Source organism: Oncorhynchus masou, chromosome 5 (assembly GCF_036934945.1).
Source record: "Oncorhynchus masou masou isolate Uvic2021 chromosome 5, UVic_Omas_1.1, whole genome shotgun sequence".
Lineage (NCBI taxonomy): Eukaryota > Metazoa > Chordata > Actinopteri > Salmoniformes > Salmonidae > Oncorhynchus > Oncorhynchus masou.
In genome coordinates, this window is record NC_088216.1 from 71,560,010 (window position 1) to 71,571,776 (window position 11,767).

Genomic DNA, 11,767 nt, shown 5'->3' on the forward strand with positions numbered 1-11,767 from the left:
TGATTTTTGCAATTCGTTGGCAGAAGAGAACTGTAAGGAAAGGCGGCCAAAGCAGGAGTTGCCTTTGTGGATGACCAGTGAAATATACCTGCTGGAGCGTGTGCTCCGGGTGGGTGTTGCTATGGTGACCAGTAAACTGAGATAAGGTGTGGATTTGGCACTGAACAGTAAGCGAGGGCCAGCCAACGAGAGGATACAGGTCGCAGTGGTGGGTGGTATATGGGGCTTTGATGACAAAACGGATGGCACTGTGATAGACTACATCTAATTTGCTGAGTAGTGTTGGAGGCTATTTTGTAAATGACATCACCGAAGTCAAGGATCGGTAGGATAGTCAGTTTTACAAGGGTATGTTTGGCGGCATGAGTGAAGGAGGCTTTGCTGCGAAATAGGAAGCTGATTCTATATTTAATTTTGGATTGGAGATTCTTAATGTGAGCATGGAAGGAGAGTGTACAGTCTTGCCAGACACCTAGGTATTTATAGTTGTCCACATATTCTAATTCAGAACCGTCCAGAGTAGTGATGCTAGTCGGGCGGGCAGGTGCCGGCAGCGATCAGGTGGAAAGCATGCATTTAGTTTTACTAGCATTTAAGAGCAGTTGGAGGCCACGGAAGGAGTGTTGTATGGCATTGAAGCTTGTCTGGAGGTTTAACACAGTATCAAAAGGGCCAGAAGTATACAGAATTGTATCGTCTGCATAGAGGTGGATCAGGGAATCACCAGCAGCAAGCGCAACGTCATTGATATATACAGAGAAAAGAGTCGGCCTGAGAATTGAACCCTGTGGCACCCCCATAGAGACTGCCAGAGGTCCGGACAACAGGCCCTCCGATTTGACACACTGAACTCTATCTGAGAAGTAGTTGGTGAACCAGGCGAGGCAGTCATTTTAGAAGCCAAGGCCATTGAGTCTGCCGATAAGAATGTGGTGATTGAAAGAGTCAAAAGCCTTGGCCAGGTCGATGAAGACTGCTGCAGAGTAGTTTTTTATCTATGGAGGTTATGATATTGTTTAGGACCTTGAGCGTGGCTGAGGTGCTCACATGGCCAGCTCCTAAACTAGATTGCATAGGGGAGAATGTACGGTGGTTTTTGTAATCTGTGATCTGTTTGTTAACTTGGCTTTTGAAGACTTTAGAAAGGCAGGGCAGGGTGGATAGAGGTATTTAACAGTTTGGTCATAGAGTGTATCCTCCTTTGAAGAAGGGGATGACCGCGGCAGCTTTCCAATCTTTAGAGATATCAGACGATACGAAAGAGAGGTTGAACAGGCTAGTAATAGGGGTTGCAACAATTGCGGTGGATTATTTTAGATAGAGAGGGTCCAGATTGTCTAGCCCACCTGATTTATAGGGTCCAGATTGTGCAGCTCTTTCAGAACATCAGCTATCTGGATTTGGGTGGAGGAGAAGCGGGCGGGGGGGGCTTGGGCAAGTTGCTGCGGGGGGTACAGAGTTGTTGGCCGGGGTAGAGGGAGCCAGGTGGAAAGCATGGCCAGCCGTAGAAAAATGCTTACTGAAATTCTCGATTATCTCTGATTTATCGGTGGTGACAATGTTTCCTAGCCTCAGTGCAGTGGGCAGCTGGGAGGAGGTGCTCTTATTCTCCATGGACTTTACATTGTTCCAAAACTTTTTGGAATTTGTGCTACAGGATGCAAATTTCTGTTTGAAAAAGCTAGCTATTGTTGTGTATATTGGTTGCATATCACATGGGCAATATCGCGGGGGCTTTTTGATGCTAATGCAGTAGGCCACATATTTGGACAAGTTAGCTGGCAAACTCATTGATCCTGCACTAGCTGGAGAGGCAGAATTGTTCACTTCTTACTGTGATGAGAGTATTGCCATATACAGTGCATTCAGACCCCTTGAATTTGACTACATTTTATGTTACAGCCTTATTCTAAAATTGATTAAATTGTTTCCCCCCCTCAATCTATACACAATACCCCATAATGACAAGGCAAAAACAAGTTTAGAAATGTTAGCAAATGTAAATAATTTATAATTTTATACATAAGTATTCAGACTCTTTATTTTGACGTACCTTTGGCAGCAATTACAGATTAGTGTCTTCTTGAGTTTGACACAACAAACTTGGCACACCTGTATTGGGATTTTCTCCCAATTTCTCTGTAGATCCTCTCAAGCTTGGTCAGGATGGATGGGGAGCATTGCTGCACAGCTATTTTCAGTTCTCCAGAGTTGTTTGATTGGGTTCAAGTCCGGGCTCTGGCTGGGCCACTCAAGGACATTCAGAGACTTGTCCCGAAGCCACTGCTGCATTGTTTTGGCTGTGTGCTTAGGGTCATTGTCCTGTTGGACATCTCACCTCTCTTCCCTCTCCTTTTTGAATCCAGGCTGCAACCGAACTCTGAGCCATGTCGTCACGCGTGTTTCTTCGGCAGCAGCTGATGCGGGGTCAAGCCCAGGAGCAAGAGAGACAGGAGGTCCAGGAGCAGGCCTCTGTGGCTCAGCTGAAGGCAACTGACTCCACCCCTGCTATCGCTGTCACTCTGCCCCCAATAGCTGCTCGCCCTCTTTCCGCACAGGTGCCCGTGGAGGTTTTGAAGGTGAGGCTCCACTTCTAAAGGCTTCTCCAGAGGAACTACACCAGCATGGCTTGCTACATCATTAAATTGCTGCATATAACCTCCATACTAAGTTGTCATTCTCTGTTCGCTGTTTGACTGACATGTTCTATTTTCAATCTGATAGGTGCAGACCCACCTGGAGAACCCCACCAAGTTTCACATCCAGCAGTCTCAGAGGCAGCAGGTGAAGCAGCATCTCTCTGCCACCCTCTGCAATAAGGTGGCAATTCAGACCCTGGGTGTGTCTCCCCTGGCCCTGTCTAGCTCTGCCCCTGAGATGGATCCCATAGTCCGCAGTGCTCCCAACAGCTCCATGGCTTCACACAACCTGGGATCCAACAAAGAGGAGGTATGTCCCATGTGGTTCAGTTGGTAGAGCTTTTATGTTCGATTCCCACGGGGGAGCAGTATGAAAAATGTATGCACTCACTACTGTAAGTCACTCTGGATAAGTATGGCTGCTAAATGTCTAAAATGCAAATGTATGTAGTATGACTGAAGACCATTACACTGCAATACACCACTCACATTGGCTTGCAAGAAACATTATATAGCATATTACTTTCTCTTGTGTTTTTGTTCTACCTTATGTTATTTTTAGTGCTACATTGATATTGATTACTGCATTGTTGGGTTTGGAATTTGCAAGAAAGGCAAAGGGTGGCTACTTTGAAGAATCTCAAATAAAATATATTTCATTTTTTTTAAACACTTTTTTTGTTTACCACATGATTCCATTTGTGTTATTTCATAGTTGTGATATCTTCACTACTATTCTACAATGTAGAAAATAGGTTTAAAAAAAAAAGAAAAACCCTCCGAACCCTCAACTTTTGACTGGTACTGTATTTTCAATGAAAGTTTAGGCTAAATGTCTAGACTGCTGGTCACTTATTTCTTAATTACTTTTTTGTTTGTTCTGTTGGGACATGCTTGAGGTCTCACAACTAGGATGCATGCCTTTGTTATCTTGCCCTTGTTGGCTTGGTGTCACAGTCTTCTGTTAAATACTACACTGGCAGCTTAATGATATCTGCACCTCTTACACACGCCTTTGCGTTGAAATCATGCTTCATAAGGGCAAGATAATGACTTGATTTGTGACAGTGTTCCTCCCCTATGTTTCAAATAAATAATTGAATATATGTAAATTCAAGCTGGCCTTTAACGTTTCATATTTTAAAAAAATATATATATACAGTGCCTTGCGAAAGTATTCGGCCCCCTTGAACTTTGCGACTTTTTGCCACATTTCAGGCTTCAAACATAAAGATATAAACTGTATTTTTTTGTGAAGAATCAACAACAAGTGGGACACAATCATGAAGTGGAACGATATTTATTGGATATTTCAAACTTTTTTAACAAATCAAAAACTGAAAAATTGGGCGTGCAAAATTGTCCAGCCCCCTTAAGTTAATACTTTGTAGCGCCACCTTTTGCTGCGATTACAGCTGTAAGTCGATTGGGGTATATCAGTTTTGCACATCGAGAGACTGAAATTTTTTCCCATTCCTCCTTGCAAAACAGCTCGAGCTCAGTGAGGTTGGATGGAGAGCATTTGTGAACAGCAGTTTTCAGTTCTTTCCACAGATTCTCGATTGGATTCAGGTCTGGACTTTGACTTGGCCATTCTAACACCTGGATATGTTTATTTTAGAACCATTCCATTGTAGATTTTGCTTTATGTTTTGGATCATTGTCTTGTTGGAAGACAAATCTCCGTCCCAGTCTCAGGTCTTTTGCTGACTCCATCAGGTTTTCTTCCAGAATGGTCCTGTATTTGGCTCCATCCATCTTCCCATCAATTTTAACCATCTTCCCTGTCCCTGCTGAAGAAAAGCAGGCCCAAACCATGATGCTGCCACCACCATGTTTGACAGTGGGGATGGTGTGTTCATGGTGATGAGCTGTGTTGCTTTTACGCCAAACATTACGTTTTGCATTGTTGCCAAAAAGTTCAATTTTGGTTTCATTTAACCAGAGCACCTTCTTCCACATGTTTGGTGTGTCTCCCAGGTGACATGTGGCAAACTTTAAACAACACTTTTTATGGATATCTTTAAGAAATGGCTTTCTTCTTGCCACTCTTCCATAAAGGCCAGATTTGTGCAATATACGACTGATTGTTGTCCTGTGGACAGAGTCTCCCACCTCAGCTGTAGATCTCTGCAGTTCATCCAGAGTGATCATGGGCCTCTTGGCTGCATCTCTGATCAGTCTTCTCCTTGTATGAGCTGAAAGTTTAGAGGGACGGCCAGGTCTTGGTAGATTTGCAGTGGTCTGATTCCATTTCAATATTATCGCTTGCACAGTGCTCCTTGGGATGTTTAAAGCTTGGGAAATCTTTTTGTATCCAAATCCGGCTTTAAACTTCTTCACAACAGTATCTCGGACCTGCCTGGTGTGTTCCTTGTTCTTTATGATGCTCCCTGCGCTTTTAACGGATCTCTGAGACTATCACAGTGCAGGTGCATTTATACGGAGACTTGATTACACACAGGTGGATTGTATTTATCATCATTAGTCATTTAGGTCAACATTGGCTCATTCAGAGATCCTCACTGAACTTCTGGAGAGAGTTTGCTGCAATGAAAGTAAAGGGGCTGAATAATTTTGCACGCCCAATTTTTCCGTTTTTGATTTGTTAAAAAAGTTTGAAATATCCAATAAATGTCGTTCCACTTCATGATTGTGTCCCACTTGTTGTTGATTATTCACAAAAAAATGAAATTTTATATCTTTATGTTTGAAGCCTGAAATGTGGCAAAAGGTCGCAAAGTTCAAGGGGGCTGAATACTTTCGCAAGGCACTTATATATAATAATAAAAACATTTTTACTTTAAACTTTATTTAACCAGGTAGGCCAGTTGAGAACAAGTTCTCATTTACAACTGAGACCTGGCCAAGATAAAGCATAGCAGTGCGACAGAAACAACAAAACAGAGTTACACATAAACAAACGTACAGTCAATAACACAGTAGGAAAAAAAGAAAGTCTATATACAGTGTGTGCAGCTGGCATGAGGAGGTAAGGCAATAAATAGGCCATAGTAGCAAAGTAATTACAATTTAGCAGATTAACACTGGAGTGATAGATGAGCAGATGATGGTTTGTAAGTAGTGATACTGGTGTGCAAAAGAACAGCAAAGTAAATAAAAACAATATGGGGATGAGGTAGGTAGATTGGGTGGGCTATTTACAGATGGACAATGTACAGCGCAGCGATCGGTTAGCTGCTCAGATAGTTGATGAGGGATGAGTTAGTGAGGGAAATGTAAGTCTCGGAAGTCTCTTTTATTGGGTGTTCTATGAATATGAAGCTGATAAGTTATTCTATGTATTGATTGGGGGTGTGTGTATCTTTCCAGATAGATGGTGTAATTGATGACATCATCAGCCTTGAATCAAGTTTCAGTGACGATTTCATGACATTAATTGAATTGGGGCTACAGCTGCCTAGTACAGTATGTGGAAATGTGTATTTATCAGTGTTTTTGTCCATTGCTCTTGTGCTAATCCAATCATTTAGTGAAATGCAATTAACAACCAGCCTGTCATTCTTGGAATTATATTGCTATATCTGTTGTCTTTGTTGATTTTCTCAAACTGGAATTCTGTGGTGCTGTAGGAGTAAACATACACTTCTGGCACTTAACTAGGACTCGTCAAGCCAGTGTTGTCTGGGTGGGTTAACAACCAGGAGAGGAGAGTAGGACAAAGCATGCAGGGCATGGCAGCGTGTGAAGTTGGAATGGTGGACAATGTAAAGAGGGTTCTGAAAATTCTGCAACTATTTTAACAGTCAAGTTGTTATAGGGAAAGGGATTGAAGAGATTGCGCCCGGCATCAGAAAATTAGGATTTTGGTTTTGCTTCAGGAGCATGGGGGAAAAAAGCGAGAACATTGAGGTAAATCAATCGTGTTGTAAGGTAGCAAAATGGCTTTGTTAAGGAGAATGGTCATTTAGCCATTTCTCTCACATTTATCAGGATTTCTAGCCTACCTCAACACTTATCAGATTTGTTTGTTTCAAATGCGCTAATGCTTTTGGATAACAGTTAATCGAAGGTTCTACAAGGTTATTAGGCCTATACGAAATTGCGATGACTTGCTAGAAATTATGTTCTTTATAAGCCAACCAACCTGTGATATGGTAATTTAGTATCCTTGAAGGTCAAATATAGTACAGTAATACAATATGGCCTAGCTTATACATGTTCTATTTCTACCAGGATAGTTCTTACAAGAGATGCTAGTACATAACATGTTTATTTTATTTTTCATTTATTTTTTAAATATAGGGAACAGTGCACAGTAAATGTTTCAGTAAAAGTGTCGGTTTTTGCCAGTCGGCTAATTTTCAACCGCAGTCTCTGGGCAGGTTATTAAAAGCAACTACAATAACAATACAGACAAACAATGAGCAGTGAGCACACGCAGACAGCAACATAACACATAAAGCAATAAAACAAAATACATACAAGCAGCAAAGAGTTTCCACACCTCACAAGCTACAGACAACAAAGATTGTTTTACATTTGATTTATGGGGAAAATAGGGTGTTGAACTACCATTATCCATTTGTTTTGACAGTTATGATACTTAAATTAGTATTCTGGTACACAAAGGATAAGAAAATGTAAGACAATACAAAATATGAATGAATTCATTTTAGTTTAATTTGTTTCCTCAAGAAGCTCATACAGGTTGTTAGTATTCAACATTGTTTGCTTTGATGTTAATGCAGGGGTTTCCCTGTTTATTACAGCTCCCCTGGAACCTCCTGGAAATTAACCATAGTCCTGGAATGGCAGCACCTACCCTCACTGTCAGCAACTCCTGCCCTCCGGATCTAACCAATATTAAAAGGGAATACTCTGGTATAGTCTTTTTCATTTACTAGGCCCCTGATCCTTATTTTATATAGCTCTGGAGATGAGCATGTTTGTTTGGATTATACACTTCTTATGTAATGTCCTACTTAACTTTCCATTTTATTGAGAGGGGAAGGTTCAATTGTAACTTGTGTAAATGGTAAGATAATTGGTTTTTAGATTGCACGGCAGCACCTCCAAAGTATATGTTATGTTTAAGATGCAGATAACAAAGCGCGGGTGAAAGAGAGACAGAAGAAAGACAACCATAACCTCAGTGAGTCAAAGCTTTTTACTCAGTTCTGTATTGTTCTTACCCCACTATGATGCTAGCCAACTCTTGTTCCTCTTGGAGTGGCAGTGAGTTTAATTTCTCAATCTCTTTGTCTGCATGGTTTCTCTTGACAGTTGAGAGGAAGCGGAGGTTTAACATCAATGACCGCATAACAGAGCTGGGGTCCATAATACCCAATTCAAGGGACTTGTGAGTTTGTCATTCTTTAATTCTTATTCAGGACATTTACTTTGGATGAATTAATCAGTTGTGCTATTGACACAAATTAATTCTAGGAAATCTCAATTACAGTTAATATTTTGGCCATGAAAAGCAATATTCAATTTGGAACAGATTTGATATTCCTCTTTAACAACCTTCTCTCATGGCTGTAGGGAGTTGCGCTGGAATAAGGGCACCATTCTGAAGGCCTCAGTGGACTACATCAGGAAGCTGCAGAAGGAGCAGCAGAGAGCCAAGGAGGTAGAGATGCGTCAGAAGAAGCTGGAACATGCTAACCACTGCTTGATGCTGCGCATCCAGGTCAGTTTTTGGAGAAAAAAGTAAGAAATGCTATCATAAAATGTATTTAGTGATTGCTACTAATGTTCCCTTATTTCTGTTATTGTTATTTTGTGAAGGAGTTGGAAGTGCAGGCTCAGCTTCATGGACTCTCCAGCCCGATGTCCTATGGTCTGAGTTCAGACCCCTCCTTTCTCCAGCAGCTGTACCTTCAGCAGGGAGGTCATATACTTGGGCCCAGAACTGGAGTGGCCTGCTCCCAAACCTTTCTCAGCCTGGGTGATGCAGCCATGGCACAACCCATCCCTACCTCCTTCCTCTCTCCACCCTCCTCTGACTCCCCTGTGGGTGTGACCATAGGCAGCCCCCTCGACCTGGGCAGTCTGCGCTTTGCCGAGCTGGATGACCCCTCCAATGCTGGGCTGTTCCCAGGCGTGGGGTTGGGGGACATCGTCATGGATGAGGGGTGCACACGGTCCCCTGAGAGGGTGGACCCACTGTTTTTTGTGTCACCAGGTGCCTCAAAGACCAGCAGTCGTAGGAGCAGCTTCAGCATGGAGGAGGACTTGTAAAGGGTCTTATTAGGGTCAAGCTGATCGAGAGAGAAGGGATTTAGGGAATGAGAGGGCTAGGGAAGGAGGAGGAGCACAGGAAAATAAGAGCCCCCAGTTAAAACACTGCATATGGCACTGGACTCTGCTTTAAAACAAACAGCCAATCGTTTAACTAAACAGGACTTTGATCTGAATCATGCATCAGTACAAAATAAATGACAATCCTTTCCTCTCTTACCAAATTAATATCGGTCCCTAATCTTAGAAAAAGAAAACAAAAGCTTTTTGGTACATGAATCAATAGTAATGCAATAATTTTCAAATAGAAAATAGTGAAATTATTTTTTGGATATGGACTATGGACATTGATTTTTGTTCTGTTTCTTGCAAGCCTCAACTCAACCAAGAGTTCCTTGTAGAGAAATTGAAGAGGAAATAGTGGTGGTTTAGTCAAGTACATTATTGGTCCTTATAGAGCGTATACTTTGTGCACTTGGCAACTTTTGTGAGAGCAATGAGGTTCTTGTATCTATTTAGTGAAACTGGCATGAACTACATAACGGCTATTGAATTGAGATATTTTTTAACTGACTTGAATCAGGATTTGTTAGCTTAAAGTCTGTCTATTTTTACACATCTCAGAAGGTTTGTCTAACAGAAAATGTACCAAAGTAGTATTTATTGAATATACGGCACATAGTGTTTGTGATATAAAAAAAAAACATATCTGATGACCTGTAAAAACAAACAAAATCTAGATTTACTGTATCTTACATTTACTTTCAAAACATGTTGTTGTGACTTTTCCTGTTGTCTATGCATTTACTTTTAACACTTTTGTCTGTTGAATGGTTGTACAGCTGGTCAGTAACTCAACTAACAATGACCAAGAGAAGGAGAGAAGTAAAACAAAAGCTACTGCAGCTAGTTAGCCAAAGCAGGTCACCTTTCACAGAATGGTAATATATTTAAGACATTATATGGGTGTGTTATATATTGTTATATAGTAAATGGACGTATAGCTTTAACGTATGTTAATCTCTGAAACACTGCATGCTACATGTGTGTTTGTGTTGCAAAAACATGTACTGGGTTGTGTGCAGTAATCTATTTCTGAGATGGTCATTTGTGATGATATGATAATGTTGAATAAGATTTATATAGCTGGTTTCCAAGGCCAAGTCACATAGACTTGGCCTCTAACTCTTTTATTTATTTATTTTACCTTTATTTAACTAGGCAAGTCAGTTAAGAACAAATTCTTATTTTCAATGACGGCCTATGAACGGTGGGTTAACTGCCTGTTCAGATTTGTACTTGAACCTTTAAGTTACTAGTCCAACGCTCTAACCACTAGGCTACCCTGCCGCTACTTCCACTACTTTTTCCTTAGTCCTCTAATCTGAAAATGTGTATGGTCATGGGACTGTCTAACATTCCCCATGTTTTTCCCAGAGACTGAAATCTGTATATGATTATTATCACTCCTCTAGCCTTCATACTCTTTCTTTAATTTGTATTGACAAGCTTTTCAAAGATAAGTACATTCATTACCTGTATATGTTTAGGAATCTGTTTCCATGTCTGTTTTATCTATTGGCATTGATGCTTCCCAGATGCTTGTCATTCTTGAAACAATTGTGCCTTTCCTCCATGTCAAGGAAGATCCCTGCAGTGTACTCTCCTAACACAGGCTTTTTTATGGAGATGAAAATGTTTGAGACAAACAATGCAATATCTGTCTGATTATCTGTTTCTAATGCAACTTGTAGTGTTTGTGTCAATTAATCCCTTAAAAGATGGGTTGCCAACTGGCGATTTGACACATACAATTTCATTTTTTCATTCATTGTCTGTGACTTGAATGTAGCTGTGGTTTGATATGAGATCCTATCATTTGAATAATTTAGAAAAAATATATATTTTTGTTCTGAATTTCAGTTATGGTTCTGCTTTTACTGGAATGCAAACCTCTTAACAGCCTTAAAGGGAATATATTGTTGTTGGACACTTTTTATATTTGAATGTGTATTGAATTACTAGCTTTTTCTATGCTCAGATAAGTAACCTGTCTAAATCTACACTATTGTCTGGTGTGTTTGTTTATTTTAAACTAAATAAAAATCAGGAAAAAACATTTGCCTATGTTGAATGCTTTTCACTGCAGTGATGCAATTACAGTTTCATGCTTGGTCTATTTAATCACGGTATTTCACAATGGAAAAAGGGTTTTCAGAGTGCATTGTGTCTCTATAGTTGGGCTTCATTGTTCCAAATATGCTTTTCTTGCATACCCTCTGCTTTCTCAGACTGGCCCTTGGATTTGGAATGTATTCAATGGGTAAAAGCAATATGGTAGTGTTGTGGCTCCTCCTAGCTTTGCAGGAGCTTTGTACTGAATTTTTGCAGATTGCATGACAGTGCGAGGAGGCTTTATTTCCCCCCAACTACTGTAATAAAATTAAGGTGGGGAGTGTACAGTGTAATCACCTAAAAATATACATATTCAATACATGAGTGCAATTGTCCAGAGAGAGTGTTTCTGTTGATTCATTTGAATTACTTAATGGCTTTTATTCCATTATAAATCATTTTTTCTTGAATATCAGGGATAGCAACACACATTTTCTGTAAATGTAAACTTCTGAATATCAAACCATACTGTAAATGTGCCCTATCCTGCCAATATTTTACATTAGTAGAATTCATACCGTCGATTGTCCATAATATTACCATCCTTCTATTAACATTTTATTTTTGTTTGTCCTTTCAAATGCTGATGCCTTCCTTGCTGCCAATAACTCCAGATAATTTACCACACCCCCACCTCACTCACCACTTTGCTCTGAAGTAAATGTACATTTGTATATGAGCAGATTTATGGTTTAGTTAATCACTACTCTCAATTAACTATACTTAGAGTGCAGTGGTACCCTCTC

The 11,767-nt window shown here is 40.4% G+C and overlaps 1 protein-coding gene across 1 annotated transcript; it reads left to right on the forward strand.

Moving 5' to 3' along the window:
- The first annotated feature begins 2,387 nt into the window (after positions 1-2,387).
- On the forward strand, positions 2,388-8,846 carry tfe3b (transcription factor binding to IGHM enhancer 3b). Its single transcript, XM_064966671.1, has 8 exons — positions 2,388-2,579; positions 2,725-2,949; positions 5,973-6,068; positions 7,373-7,484; positions 7,699-7,755; positions 7,887-7,962; positions 8,148-8,295; positions 8,394-8,846. Exons 1-8 carry the CDS (start codon positions 2,388-2,390, stop codon positions 8,844-8,846), a joined length of 1,359 nt encoding a protein of 452 aa, XP_064822743.1.
- The last annotated feature ends 2,921 nt before the right edge of the window (positions 8,847-11,767 follow it).

Coding starts and splice junctions, on each gene's coding strand:
- tfe3b (XM_064966671.1), top strand. CDS start 2,388: ATGTCGTCACGCGTGTTTCTTCGGCAGCAGCTGATGCGGGGTCAAGCC. Junction 6,069..7,372: donor GGCTACAGCTGCCTAGTACA/GTATGTGGAAAT, acceptor TGTTTATTACAG/CTCCCCTGGAACCTCCTGGA. Junction 8,296..8,393: donor GCTTGATGCTGCGCATCCAG/GTCAGTTTTTGG, acceptor TATTTTGTGAAG/GAGTTGGAAGTGCAGGCTCA.